Genomic DNA, 15496 nt, shown 5'->3' on the forward strand with positions numbered 1-15496 from the left:
AGGCTCAAAATCGGCATCTTATCTTCAGATAGAGCATTTATTCATTCCATCTTGCCTTGCTTTTTAGCCTGGAGAAGAGAAATCAGGGGTGGGAGTGGGAAAAAGGGAGGAGGGGCTGTGTGTGTGTGTGTGTGTGTGTGTGTGTGTGTGTGTGAACAATTATTTGAAGAACTCTGATGTAGAAATGGGTTTAAACTTGTCTTGCTTGGCCCCAGAGGGCAAGACAGCTAAGTAGAGTGGGAGAAAGTTGTTGAGAAAAGCAGATGTTTGTTCCATGGAAGGAAAACCTTTCTAACAATTAGAGCTTTGCAAGAGCCTGGGTCTGCGTCTGCCTTGAGAGTTCCTTTGCAGGGTTCCCAATAAAGAATGCTGGGTTTTGAATTGAAACACCCGAGGATTAAAATGCTGATGCTGCCACTTTTCATTGGTGTAAATTTTGGACAAAGCACATTACTTCTACTCAGTTTTCTTAACTCTAAAATGAGAGGGTTGAGCTAGATGAAAATGAAGATACCTACGTGCTTTAAATATGGTATCTATGGCCTAGCTATCACAGTGTGGGATAAAGATCAATCAAATATGTGAGTCTTTATCTGTTTTCCAGTCTATAGGGCAGCAAAGAGTTTTCTTGTATTGTAACCCAGTTGATTCCTTGGCTTGCAGACCTTAAAAGTTATATGACAATATGTTGTTGGTAGTGGTGGTTACTAAGTTAAAAAGTTTAAGGTAATATTAAGTGCAAAGTGGTGGCAATGATGTCATGAAACCTTTCCTGATTACCTGTATGTATGTGTTGAACCAGAACGTATGCGTGTGACTGACATTCCCTATTGTCTATTAGAATGGATAAGTATAGGGTCTTCATATTTGGACTTGGAAAGGACATTCGAGATAAATTCCAACCACCCAATCTTCCAGGCACAGTCCCTGGCACACAGTAGGTGTCTAATAAATGTGTACTGGTTGGTTTGCTGAATGATGAGGAACTGAGACCTTGAGAAGTAAAATGACTTACCAAAGGTCGCAGAAGTAATAAATACCGGAGAAGTCCGTCTCCCCAATTTTTATTTATGCTGTTATTTGCCTTATATATTGTTAGACTTATATCATGCCTTGCTTCTAAATTCAAAGAAATATGTAAGAATTTTTAATGTATACCTTTGCCTGGATCCTCTTTCCTCACATTTCCTACAGGACCTTTCATTTGTAGTGTACCCCCCCCCCCACACCTTCCAATATCTTCTCTCCTTCCCAAACTTTGTCCTCCGTGCTCTATATAACTGCATCACCTATATAAGTTTTTACAAAAAGGATTGATGTTAATACTATAGAGAGTCTTCAAAAGTTGTTATTCATTCATCGTTCATTATTTCATCATTTATTCAGCACATATTCAAATGCATAGTCTGTGGCCATTCTTGCTTTTCTAATTTGAATTTTTAAATATATTTACAAAAATGTATGTGTATGTGTATAAACATATATATTTTACATTTAAGAGAAAATTGCATAATGTGTATTTCAGCATATAAGGCTCCTCACCAGAAGGTTTGTGATAAAAATAATTTTATTGATCTTTTACTGAATAAATGATATTATGACTTATACAGGCTCACTTCTCTAATATGTCAAATAAGGGTGTTGAAAATATATTATCTTGAATATTTATCTAAAGAACTTTGTAAACCTTAAAAAGTGCTATACATATGTATATATAATGTCCATTATATATCAGTTATTATACTTGTAATTATCATCATCATCATCACTGTTATTAATTATTCTAGCCACAAATCTTAAGGTATTAATCTGTAAGGGCAAAGATCGTTTCTTAGATAAACTTGGTGTCTTTTCTATGACCTAGTATAATGATCTGCACACAATAGTGCTCCCATTTAAAATTTCACTTTCAACCAAAAACCTTGGAATTCCCCCAGAACCCTTCCTTAATGGTAGTGTCATTCCTCTAGGATTATCTCCAGTTTATCCTGTATATTTCTTTTTTTTTTTCTTGTACCCCATCTGGGGTTTTCTTAGCGAAGAAGTGGAGTCATTTCCTTTTCCAGCTCATTTTACAGATGAGATAAGCAGAGTGAAATGACTTGCCACCCAGCTAGTAAGTGTCTGAGGCTAGATTTGAACTCAGGAAGGTGAGGCTTCCTGATTCCAAGTCAAATGAATGCTCTACACACTGCACCACCTAACTGCTGCCCTGTTTTGTTTGTACATAGCAGTTGCATGTTGTCTCCTCTTTAGAATGTGAGATCCTTAAGAGCATGTACTATTTTCGGTCTTTCTTTTTATCGTATAACACGGTGCATGGCACATAGAAGGCCTTTAATAAATGCTTGTTGACTTGAATTGACTTGACTGGAAATAAAGCAAATTGAATAGACTCCATGGATTATATCTATCTGCTTTATATGCTGTTTTGAGAAGAGATTGCTGCCTTAGAAAAGTCTTTTAAATAAAATTATCTTTCCTAATCAGTTTTTCTTATTCCAACCCCTAAAGAAAATATAATAAGATCATAATAGAATTTCTGTGCTCTCATTATACATTCAGATTTTCTTAACTTCTTTTCATCCAGAAGAGGTTAGTTTTTACTTTTGTCTGTGAGAGCACACATCAGTCATTTTATTACTTTTTCTGCCACTCTCTGGGGCAAATTTCTCTTTGAAATTTTTAATATCCTCTTGACAAAGATAAATACCGGTAGCGTTAGTGGACACATACCTAGCAAGCAGTAATCATGGGTATTACTGCAATATAGGTCAAAATACAGTGCAGTCTTTAGCAATATTAAGAGTCTTGGTGCCCAGGAATACAGAGGTGTTGGTTTTGTTAAGGACAGCGGGGGAGGGGGGGAGGAAGGGGGGTGAAGTGTGTAACATTCCAGAATGGACAAACATGATAATACAAAGACCCTCAAGTTCATGGCATATGTGAATTGATTGGAGCAACTGGGAATGCACCTGCAGAAGAAGAGAGGTTATTTTAGCTTGATTTAAGGAAAAACTTACTAAAAATAAAACCTATCCAGAAAGGTGATGGGTGTCTCCTTGCTGGAAAACTTCAAGCAAAGGCAGGTTTGACCCCTTGTAGGGTAAAGAGGAGATTCTCATTCAAGAACAGCTCATTCAATGATTACCTCTGAATCCCCTTCCAATTTGAGATTCCTTGTTACTGGCTGCTAGGTGACTCAGTGGATAGAGTGCCAGACCTGGAGTCTTGAGTTCAAATGTAGCCTCCGGCCCTTACCAGTAATATGACCCTGGGAAAGTCACTGTACCTCTGTCTGTTTCCATTTATCAATAGCACCTGCCTCTCAGAGTATGCTATTATTTGTAAAGCACTTTGTGAAAAATAAAAAACATATAAAATACTATTATTATTTTTAATAATATTTTCCCTGACCTTCTGGAATGATCATTTCTTGAAATGCTATTTATATTAATAATAATGGTGAGCCATTGTGGTATAGTGGTTTCCAGATTGGCTTTGAACCCAGAAAGACCTGGTTTCAAGCTTGGCCTGTGTAAATACTGACAGTGTAACCCACGGTGAGCTGCTTGACTTTTCCTGCAGACGAGTGGCTGGGATTGTAAATTGCAGAGAAGGTGCCAACTTGCAATGGTAGGTATTTCCTCGTTAGAGAATTCCCTGTCCCAGTGAAATCAGGTCCAGTCAGGTCAACATTGATTTATTATACTGTATAAATCCTCATCCCTAATGTTGCATATTCCTTCCTCCCTCCCATTAGTATTTGTTGCAGTGGTCTTTATTTAGGAAATAGCACATAATGGGAAAAGTAGTCTAGAAAACAAGTAAATTCAGTAAGTCTGAGGACTTACTTAAAACACCTTGCTGAAAACCTCAGGGGAAATTCAAGTGGCAGGTTTAAAAATGGCATTCAGACTGAACTCCAGTATGGGTCATTTGAAACCTAAGTAAGGGACTAAATGTGGCAGGATTGCCAAACTTAGGGAAAGAGGGAAGTCAAACAGATATGTTGGGTCACTTGTCAATTGGAAATCAGTCAGGCAATGATTAATTTAGGGAATACTCTGCAAAGGATTTCTAATCTATATTTTATTCTAAAATGAAAATATTTCTTTTTTAATAAAAAAAATGCAAGAAGCTAAGTGGAGGATCAGTGGGATTATGGGAAACATGGTGATGTTCAAGGAGATGAGCTAAAGATTAAAAGAATTATTTGCTTTAGTCTTTCCTTAGAAGGTAGATATTTCTACTTAGAGCTTATCTTTTGAAGAAGGTCAAAGTCAGAATAAATAGCCGTTAAGTGGACAGGATGTTCTAGACCTGACTAATTTAATCTTAAAAGCTACTTATAGAGTATGCCTTTGGTTCCTTGCAGACTAATTTTAGATTTTTTTGATGCTTACATCTAAATTACTGCACAAAAATGGATGTTTAGAATGACTGAATCACCAAGGAAATACTTGTTTCAGGGATACTAGAATTAAAGTGTACTAATACATTTGATTTTTCAGCAAGGGTTTAAATGAAAAATAGCTTAAGGATCTAACCTCTTGCTATAAATCCTATGGTTCTTCAAGTTCTTTAGAAAATAGGATACAAGGCAAGAACTCTTGACTCTATTTCTTCACTTATAGCTAATTGGTCTTTGTGATAGTTATATTTTCAGAATGGTTCTGAAAGTCTAGATATTCAAATGCTTGGGGCTGCCTTGTAATAGGGGACACAAAATGAGAAGCTATCTTATCCTAGGCAGGGAAATGGATTAAGAATAGAAAACAATGGGGTAAAAAAAAAATGAGAGCTTCTCTGGTTGGAGAAATGCAAACTGACAAAGTCCATAGTTATCAAAGCCAGAATTAATTGGATTCACTATTTTTATTAATGATCTGTAAGGGGGAATACCATGTTAATACAATGAACTACAGAAGACCTCTTGAAGATTGAGTGCAAAGGCCACAGTGTTACCTGTGAGCTTTAATACAGTCTTATAGAAAGTTATCCTTTTCTTCCAAAACCTTCCTTCATATATGTTGTGCTCAGATGAAAGCAACTTGTCCCCTACCCTCTCCAGTCATCCTGATGAATATCTGGTCATTGGATCCAGCTTGGCTCAGGAGGAGAAAGTGAGGTTGGTCACCTTGCACAGCCTTCCTTCACTCAAAACAAAGTCAAGTGCAAGTCTGTCCTCTTCGAAAATGAAGGATAAACACAACAGCCTCTGCCCTTAAATTTACCAACTCCCTGTGCCTTTGTTGATCAATTTCTTTCTCCCAGGAATGCCCTCCCTCCCTTCAGCTTGCCGACTTTTAGAATCCTGTTTATAAAAGCTACTGTGATCCAACTAAGTCACTTTCATACAGTGCCTTCCTGGTACCTCTCTCATAATGTTATGTATTATTTGGTGTTACATACATAATTCTGTAATACCTGCCTACCAGTTCAAGGGCAGAGACCCTACCCCACATTCTCTACTTTTAGGGGGATAGTATAGTGCCTTCAGTTTGTAAATGAAAGACCTAGATTCAGATTCTAACTCTGCTTCTTACCTCTTTTGTGAATTCAAGCAAGTTATCATTCAGTCAAGTATTTACTAAGCCCATCTTTATGCTAGATACTGGGGAAACCAGTAGGAAGAATGATAGAATCCATTCTTTCCTTTTTTGGAGGGAAAGGAGGAGAAACTGGGTCTGCCTATCTCTCCCAGGCTGGAAATTATAGGTTGATCTCAATACCGATCGGTTTGAAAACTCTGACCTTATTTTTCTACTGTGGGCCAGTTCATCCCTTGGTGGCACCTTGGGTGCCCCTCTGATCCCAGGGTCTCACCTCATCCTATTAATGTGGCTGTGGTGTGGACTCCTGATGAGCTCTAACCCTGAGTCATCTCAGGATTCCCAAACCCAGTAGCATCATGTACCCCAAGGACAGCGATCCTTCCTGGCAAGGAGTTTACATTGGGAATCTGTTTGGAGCACAGTTTCTATAGCTGTAAAAGAAGAGGTTTGTGTGAACTCAAGTCTGAGGTTCCTTCCAATGCTCAATTCAAGTTCCTCTGACTTTGGTTTTACCTCTCTAATCTTTATAACTCCACTTGTATATGATCATCAACAAACATTTATTAAGCACTTACTAGGTATGGGTACTATACAAACAGAAGGATCTTAACATTTATCAAGTTGTACTGAATCATCTGTTAGATATGTGAAAGATGGTTAGGGTCAGTTTATAAAGGAGTCATGATTGCATTTTGTTAGAGGAGCTTTCTCAATCCTCTTCAAAATAACCCAGCAGACAGGGTGTTGAGACTTGACCAACAGAGGAATAAAATGGAAAGGGAAAGAGATTGTTTGAGGAGAGAAGGGAGGATCTAGCAGCTTGGGCTATAGTGGCAAGAGGGCTAAGTTCAAGTCTTGCCTTTGATATGTATGGGCTATATGAAAAGTCCATGCACTATTTGGGGATTTTGTTTAGGTACAGATATCCCCAGATTCCAGACATTCTCAAATCCTTCTTGTAGCTTTAGATGTACATTGCCTTCTAGAGGAAAAAAAATGATCAAGCTACCGATGGATTGCAGTTTGGGGAAGGAGAAGGAGCAGCATGGAATTGCTGTTGAGTTTCAGTTTGGATTCCCCTTGAAAGCTGAAGTGAAAGAATGAAGAGCCATGTGTGCCCTGGGAATTGGTGTGGGCCTTTAGGACTTCCGCTTTCTAGGTCACTGGTTTTAAGTCAGCAGTGGTTGAATGTCATTACCTTTGGATTGCCATTTGGTTGAGAGAAATGAGTGGGTGGTTTCAGGGCAGTTTCAATGTTGTTAACTCAAATAAGCAATGGTGTCCCTATTAATTGGCGCCCTTCTAGATAGATACCTTCAGTGGGAAGGCCCCAGCATTCAAAGGGTAGAAGGAACCAGCCACCTTTTCACCTTTCAGAAAAGATGATTTTCTATGGAAACTCCACTGAAGAATTATTCCATCCATTCTCCATATAAGAATAAACTTGATGAACACCCCCCACTTCCCCTGCCTTTTTTTTTTTTTTGTTATATTTTGTTTTAAAAAAATAAATCAGTGAGTTGCTTTTCTGCTTTATGGTTCTTTTTAAGAACAACTAGACTTTAACAGAATGCTTGAGAAGCCAGGTTTTGACCTTCTTGAATCTGGGAGAGGTGCCTGGGGAATAATTTAAATGAGGTCTCCACCCCTAATTAGTTTTATGCCTCAGACACTAAGGCAGTGACAAGAAAGGAAAGGAATCCTTTCCACAGCAGAGGTGGGCCTGAGTCACCTGGCCAGAGAGAGAAGTCTCCTAGCTTTTGTGAGCTGCTGGTTGGTTGGCTTCTCCCCAGGACAAATACAAAGGGGCTCAGAGGACAAAGGATGAGCATTTTCATTAATAAACACTAGGGTTCAGATTGCATAACTTGACAGGGCTGTATTTCATGTGTGTTTATATGTGTAAACATATTTTTTAAAATAATCCCTTGAGCTGAAGGAAAAAAACTTTGAAGTTGATACTGGAATACAATAATAGTTCAATCTATAGTAGTGGATCTAGGAGCTGGAATATGGTTTTATTTGTTTATTTTGCTCACATATCAGCCGGGATGCAAATATTTATGGGAGAGAAGTGATGGGACATAGTGGATAGAACTGCACCTGGGCGAGATTGATGGTCTTTTAAAGAAAGGTTGTTGGCAAAAAATAAATAAATTCTCTCTCTCTCATTCTCTCTCTCTCTCTCTCTCTCTCTCTCTTTCTTTCTCTTTCTCTCTTTGTCTCTCTTTCTCTCTCCTTCCTTCCTTCCTTGGACTCTGGCTAAGTTCTGGAAGTGGAGGGGGCCAGACAGAAAAAAGAGGAACGGGAAACTTCTCCCCTGAGAGTTCCCCTAAGAGAAAAGGGATCACTTCATTGATCAGAGAGGCAGGTTTCAAAGCTGCACTTTGGTAGGGTTAGCATTTAACCCTTAACTAGCTACAGAAAGCGAACTGTGTAATATGATTTGGAATATATATCCAGGTACTTGAATTCATTCTGGCACTATTTGACAGTAAGATAAATTGGTAAATATGAGGATTGGGTCTGGGGAAGTGTGGAGGCAATGGCTGGATTCCCATACCTGCTGTTTCTGTGAGAACTATGAGTTCGTGGACACACGTGTTGTTCTAGTAAGCAGTGAGGCATACATGAAGAATTTAGGACATTGGCGGGAGGGCTAGGTAGGTACAGTGGGCCTGTAATAAAGTTAGAATATTGGGGCTGGGGACAGCTCTAGTAGGATCCCATCAATTGCACTTTGCAGTTTTAAGAGCACTGAGAAGCTAAGGGATCCAAGGTCACACAACTAAAGCAGTCAGAAATGGGAATTGAACAGAGGTCTTTTGCTCTAAGGTAGGTGCTATAGCCACCTAGTTACACTGATTTATATCAGACAGCCATTCAACAAGCATTTATGAATAGGCATAGGCCATACTTCTATGCATATAGAGCCAGCATCATTTAAAGGCCTGATCTGGAACTCCTGGATTTAACTCTGACATAATCTACAAAATCTCTCAGTGCCTTAGGAGTCTGCTTTAATAGGTGGAATTTCTGCCCTGGGAGTTCTCTATAAAATAATGAAACTAGAGACCCAGTCTCTCCTTCCCCCACATCCTGATTATCACTGTTTGGATAAATTATACAATTTAAGGTGGCTTAAAACTTCTGAAAGATGAGTACAAATTTCTATAAAACTATGCCTCTAGAAGTGGAGCGCTAAGAACTTGGATCCTGAATCTACAAGAACCACCAATATTCCTTTCTATTCATCCTCTCTTTCCATTCTTGAGGAGCCCAGGAAGTTCTAAATTCTCCGGGCTCCTACTGACCCAACCTTCTGGATATCAGCGAGGTCCAGGGTGGATTCTTTTCTTTTTCCTTCTCCCCAGGGAAAACTATACAGTATCTTGTTGGTCTTCTAATATTTTTGTATTGTTAATGTTTAGCCATGTGTTTTGCACTTAGTAAAGGGAAGGGAAGTTTGTGCTTGGCATTTTTTTCCCCTCAGAAGTAGGGTTTCTGGACAGGAAAGAACCTTCTTTTCCTCCTTCTTAAAGTTACTTTGCTTCTTATCCCAAGCAGCTGAGCATCTATCCCTATCTACCTGCCTGCCTATTTCTTTCTCTTCTTTTATTTTATTTTTTTAAGACCAGGCCTCTGATTGATTGGTATTTCCCAGTGAGGAAACTCACTCTACCAATATGGATCAGCCTTTGCTCTGCAGTTTACTCCTAGTATGTTACCTGTGGCCACTGATTGGCTCAAGGTCACATAGCCAGTATATGTCAGAGTTTCTCGAACCCAGCTGTGCCTGGCTCCAAGGCTACTTCTTTTGCTACCATATCCCAAAGTGCCTCTTCTCCTCTTTCTTCTTCTCTGTTTTTATGTTCCTCCTTGCTCTCCTCTAATAATCTCCCCACCTGTTTTATTCCTTTGTGCATCAAGTCTGATAGAGTATCCCATCAGCCCAGCCCAGTTAAAACCTCAGGCTTCATAGAGCTTTTAGAAACGCTGACTGCCCAGGAACAAACCTTCCATTTACCTAGAGTACTACTGTTATAAACTTTCCTCCTTCAGTTTCCAGTTTTTGTGAAATTTATTGATAGTGTTACATAACAGCATGAATTTTTGTGCTGTGACTCCAAGATCCCACCAACATCAGAGAGAGTCCATCCTGTGCTATGGACATCTTTAGATAGAAGTTTAAGCCAAGATGATTTTTCCATTCTAAACTAGAGTTCAGTATCACATCAGTAGTATTTTAGAGTTACCATTTAAATTGTGCCTATGTTGGTGTTGGTAGCTGTTAAATGTAATACAATTCCAGATATTTTAGAGGGTTTTTTTTTTGAGTGTGAAGTTAGGGGAGTATGGGTGGGAAATGCTTGCTTGTCTCTACTAAATGGTACATAATGATCAGGGTTTGCTGCCCACTTTATTACCCTGTGGAGGGATCACAGAATTTGAAAGATTTTCTGTATAACTTCTTAAAGACAGTTCTGAAACTCAGGTATAATTTTCAATAATTTTCAGTTAATGGCATTCTTTGCCTACAAGTATTTTTTTTTTAATTTTAAAAAACGATTCAAAATGTTGGACATATTTCTGGCTGTCTGTGGGATTTGGACTTTGCTTTTATTTATTTATTCAGTCATTCATTTATTTTAACAGTGTGATTGAGAATGAGCTAATCTTTTCATACACCTATATCTTTGCATTTTTCATAGGTACTTGACTGTGGCAAATGAACTTATGAAAAGTAAAATTGTTAGCATTGTGCTTTTTTAAAGTATCCTTTTTCTCCTAAATATTCCATTAGAACTAAAATCAATGTTAGGATGTATTAAACGTATTAAATAAATTGGTTTATTTCCTTTAGAACAAGTCTAATATTTCTGTAAGACTTATAGCTTCAGTGTATGTACTAAAACATTTCTGCATTGATATTACCAATATATATAACCTAACAAATCATACTTTGTGCTTTCTTTCTTCTGTGCAGAAATAAGTTAGACCGTAGAAGTACTTGCTTTGTCTCCATATGTCAAAATTTGTTCACTCTCCTAGATAATGACAGTTTTAAAGAATTATGTGCTAGTGGGCACGAAAGAATATTAGGCTCTTTGCAGTTTGATTAATTTGGGTTATTATCCTTTAAAGACAAGTGATTTCTTAAATAGAGCTAAGCTAGTAAAGTAAAACAACTGGGTGGTAAATGGGCCAGAACGGGCATATGTAAAATAAATTTTCTTTCTAACATTTTGCAGAATTCATAAAGTTTACTTTGGCACAGTAACTACTTGTCGCTTTAACTCTTTATCCTTTAAATAGATTGACAAGGATATTTTCATTTAATGTACCGCTAACATGGTAAGTTTTACTCAGCAGGCCCTAAGAAATGTGTAGAATATTTTGGAGATACTTGAAATCTCCAAGATTATCTACCGGTGAGCTAGTTTATTTTATTGTCTTAAGTTTAACGAACATTCATTTTTCAACCCCAGATTTTAATTCATGTTCAACCCCTAGAACATGAAAAATGGAAATGTTTCCTGGGAAGTTTGTTTGTAAGTTGAGTGCTCAGAGCATGGGGGAAACCGTGTTTTCTCCTTTTTAAGCATTTTCCTCATTTCCATTTTAGGAAAGAAATCTGATTAACATATATAAACAGGAAGGAGTCAGGTAGCATATGTCAGAGCTAGTAATAGACTCTTGCTTGAGTTAATTCTCAGCCTGTCCTTGAAGTCACAGCTTGGGTATCATGGAGGTCCTTGGTAATCAGCACACACAGCACCGCCTTGGACCATAGACAGCATGGGCGGTGGTATTCATGACTGGGTGCAGCTGGAAACAATTAGCTGAAAACAACACAAAGAAAGTTGGGTATTGTTTTCAGATGGCAGCCTAATGAAGAAGATACACAGAGAGCAAAGTAGGAATAGTGGACTGAATGGAGACCCCATTCTGACTCACAAGGGAGTGGTTGAAACTCTATCACATAGCATGAAGTTGCTACTGACAACAGTAATTATCTGGGGAGCAAGTGTATTCATTTATGAAAGGCTCTGAAATGAGGCCCAGTCCAGGCAGTAGAATTCAGACACATGCCTTTCAGATTTCCATCCTGAAGCACTGCATCTGCTTATTAAGAGTTATCTTCTGAATGTGAAAGTATTTTTTCAGGCCTAAGTCACTGCACCTGTTGCCAAGAGGTATTTATTTCAATAACTTGCCTAAAGCATGGGGGGTTATTGCTTGACATTTTATAGCTTAGGGAAAAAAAAAGCTGTCTTTTCAAAATCATTTGTTGAGAGAGGAAAAAATGGAGCAAAGCAGTTGATTTTACCCAAAGCACCGTTATTTGGCAGTATTTGAATTTGCACAGCATAAACTGACAACATTGATTTTTTTTGCTGATAAGGCATCCCACATCCTACCAGTTCTTTCTTTGATTGTCAGGGTTGTAAAATGAATTGGATTACATTTTACTTATTTCGAATGCTTATAATTTTTACCCCTCCTACTCCCACTCCACCTTGTTGAAATAGAAATAGATGACCAATTTTGTTTAGTATAAATACCATTGTGATCATATAGTTAGAAAACTTTAAATTTGTAGAGGAGGGCCCTTTGGGGTTCATTTGTACAGCTTTGCATTCAATATATCGAAAGCTTTACCGCCTTAACTCTGTTGTTTTTTTGGCTGTGTCAGCTCCTGCTTTGGGACCCTATAGGTACTGATACCTTAGGTATGCCCTCAAGAAGAAACTTGTTCTGCTAGTGGCAGCCATCTGAGCTGCGTAATCAGCTGTGTACTGCATGCCCTCACAAAGGCAGACACTATGTTTAAGTAATGACTGAGATCTGACCTGAAGGCAGGATATCATCCTCGGTCTATCTTTAACTTGCTCGCGTGGCTCAAAGCTGCAGAGCATTAGTGTGATTTGTACATAGAACGTTCTAAGAAATAGTGTGATTTTGAGGGGTGTGTGTGTGTGTGTGTGTATGTGTGTGTGTGTGTGTGTGTGTGTGTTTGGGAAGGAAGGGGGGTTGTGAATTATGACTCATCCTGTCATCACAGATCGCAAGATTAAAACTAGTTAAATAGCTTTGAACATAAATCCTACATAGTTGCTGTAGGCCTATTGAAATTGTGTGATGACTGATGTTCATCAGTGGTCATACCGCTTGTAAATGCAAGGCCATTGTTGGATCTTACTTTTCCTCACTCCAAATCACTCTTTTAGCAAGTAGGCATAGCTCGTCCCATCTACGCCTGACTTTCCTGAGCAACAGAAGGAATTAAATGGAAGTTTTAAGTAAAAAGTTTTGACTCCCCTCTTGAAAGATTTTTTTGGTTTTGGTCATTGTAATTTGTGTTTTTTTATTATTATTGTGGATTTTTTGTTTGTTTTTTTCTTTGCTAGTCATTATACCAACTTTTATCAGCACAAACTTCAGGATTTTAATCCTTGTGACAGGCCTAACCAGAGTCTTATAGTACTTTCTGATGTGAATAGGTAGCCATAATTCACTGATTATTGACACAGTTGGAGATGTTAGGATACTGCTGTACTTCATCAAAGGAAGCTTGCATATTTAAAGCATAATGTATTATTTAAACAATGTAAACGTTCCGCTGGCTGTAAATGTTACCCACAAATCTCTACCTCCTGCACGCGGCTTCTATCCTTACCATTGGGATTTGTTTCTTAGGAGGGGTCAAGGTGAGCATTGACCATTTCCAGTGGTTACTTTTTTACACATTCTTTTTTAATATTGGTATTTAAAGCAGTGTAAAGCTGTGTGGGATCATAGATATGAAACTGGAAGTGATTTTAAAGGTCATTTAGTGAGAGTCCTTTATTTTACAGATAAGGAAACAATAGCCAGGTGAGACTTGATGATTTGATCATCCCGGGATTAAGGATGAGAGGTTATTGTGAGCTCAGGACTGTGACTGTGGAGTTAGTGTTCTCTCCAGAGTGGTACTGTTTAGACCAAATTCACATGACTCCCCTTGATCCACTCTACATTGCATGGAGAATGGGCTTCTTATGGTTCCCTCAACTGGAGATAGAGGTGTGTGTGTGTGTGTGTGTGTGTGTGTGTGTGTGTGTGTGTGCATAGAGATTTATACACACGTATATATGTGCTTATGTATCCATTTATAAATAAAGAGAGGAGGAAACTTTCTTTTACCAATAATGCGAATGGCCAACATATTAAATATTTTGGATACAACTTGTATACATTATATACTTTCTTGTACCAGATGTGATAGTTATGTAATATGATGTATCTTTTTAGGTAAAGTCACATTTGAAAAGTGTCCCTTCTGCTCCTTTAACACTGAGTATATTAAGTATAAACCTTAATAAGATGGTTTCTGTGTCTTGTCCTAGCCTAAGAAAGTTAGACTGCTGTACTGAGGAAGACTTGGATTCAGATCTGGGCACAGATGCTTAGCTATTGCCTTACATAAGTCATTAAGCCTCTTTCAGCCTGAATTCTCTGATCTTTAAAATGAGGATAATAATAGCACCTCCCAGGCTTGAGTTGTGGAGCAGATGAGATAATACAGTGTCCCCAAAGGCTTAGTTTTAAGCTTTAATAGATTAAAACTGTACTGACTTTTGTGAATGTTTAGGTTTGGTTTGAAAACCTTCAAGATCTGTAGAATGGTAGCTGTTATTTTTACTCATTCATGACTAACTTTGATATTGACTACTTTTCCAGAAACAACATGCTAGCCCACAGGGTCTTATTTATTTATAATAATTATCATTAGTAATCAATCGATGGGTAGAGGGATTGGCCTGGTTTCAAAATTAAGTCTCTTCATACCTAACTAGAGGTATGACCTTGGGCAAGTCACAACTTCTCTGAGCCCCCATTTTCTCATTTGTAAAATGAACATAATAATACTCTATTGCTGTAGGATTATTATGTCTATATTACTATATATAAGCCCATCTGACATGGTTGTTGTGTAACTTAAGTGAGTTAAAATATTTACTGAGTTTCAGATTCTTTAAAGGGCTATATAAATGTTGGCTGTTATTATTATTATTTCCAAAGCAAACTTACATTTTTACATGTGCATCATCTCTAGCTAGTAGAGAGCTGTCATGTGGTACAAACCACTTGAAAATTCTGTGTAAATTTTTTTCCTTCCCACAAGTGAATAATAGTCATTAAATCGCTCCGTTTCTTATATAGGTTTCAGCCGTGCAGCACTGCCATTTGGATTAGTTAGACGAGAATTGTCCTGTGAGGGCTACTCCATCGATCTGCGATGTCCAGGAAGTGACGTCATCATGATTGAAAGTGCTAACTATGGACGAACAGATGATAAGATTTGTGATGCAGACCCTTTCCAGATGGAGAATACAGATTGCTACCTCCCAGATGCCTTCAAAATTATGACACAGAGGTAAAAATTTGTGTATATTCCATGCCTATTTTACTAGCCAAAATATAGGGAAAATGATTCTGAACTACAGGTAAGCCCTAGTCCCAAGCCACTGCCCACATTTTGTATTTATGAAGAGGTGGGCTGTGGTAGTGGACAGAAAACCAGCTTGGAAGGCAGAAAAGAGTCAAGTTCAAGTTCAGCCTCTGACATAACTGTGGGAAAGTTAGAGGTACCAGACAAAAGGAGAACGGAGTGTGGACAGTTTAATCAATTCCCTTGTATAATTCCAAATTTACATCCCAAATGTCTGGATGAGTTCACAGTTCTAGCAGCATTATAGCAGTGTGCTTATGTCCTCACAACGCCTCTAACATTAAATATGCCCATTTTTTATCATTTTTGATAATTTGCCTAGTGTGAAGTGAAACCTCAGAGGTGTTTTATTTTGCTCTTCTCTTAGCACTAGTTATATGGAAAATATTTTCTTGTGGTTATTTACAGTGTGCATGTCTTTGAAAACCCTTCATATCCTATA

At 38.1% G+C, this 15496-nt stretch overlaps 1 protein-coding gene across 13 annotated transcripts in view; it reads left to right on the forward strand.

The window, feature by feature from the left end:
• The window catches only part of ADGRL2 (adhesion G protein-coupled receptor L2), a 226445-nt gene that overhangs the window by 111507 nt on the left and 99442 nt on the right, over positions 1–15496 (forward strand). For all 13 annotated transcript variants that reach the window (XM_072648835.1, XM_072648845.1, XM_072648841.1 and 10 more), the window contains exon 3: positions 14766–14979. In XM_072648835.1, the coding sequence (XP_072504936.1) occupies positions 14766–14979 (214 nt within the window). The remainder of the gene's footprint in view (positions 1–14765; positions 14980–15496) is intronic.

The sequence above is a fragment of the Notamacropus eugenii genome, chromosome 2 (genome assembly GCF_028372415.1).
Source record: "Notamacropus eugenii isolate mMacEug1 chromosome 2, mMacEug1.pri_v2, whole genome shotgun sequence".
Classification (NCBI taxonomy): domain Eukaryota; kingdom Metazoa; phylum Chordata; class Mammalia; order Diprotodontia; family Macropodidae; genus Notamacropus; species Notamacropus eugenii.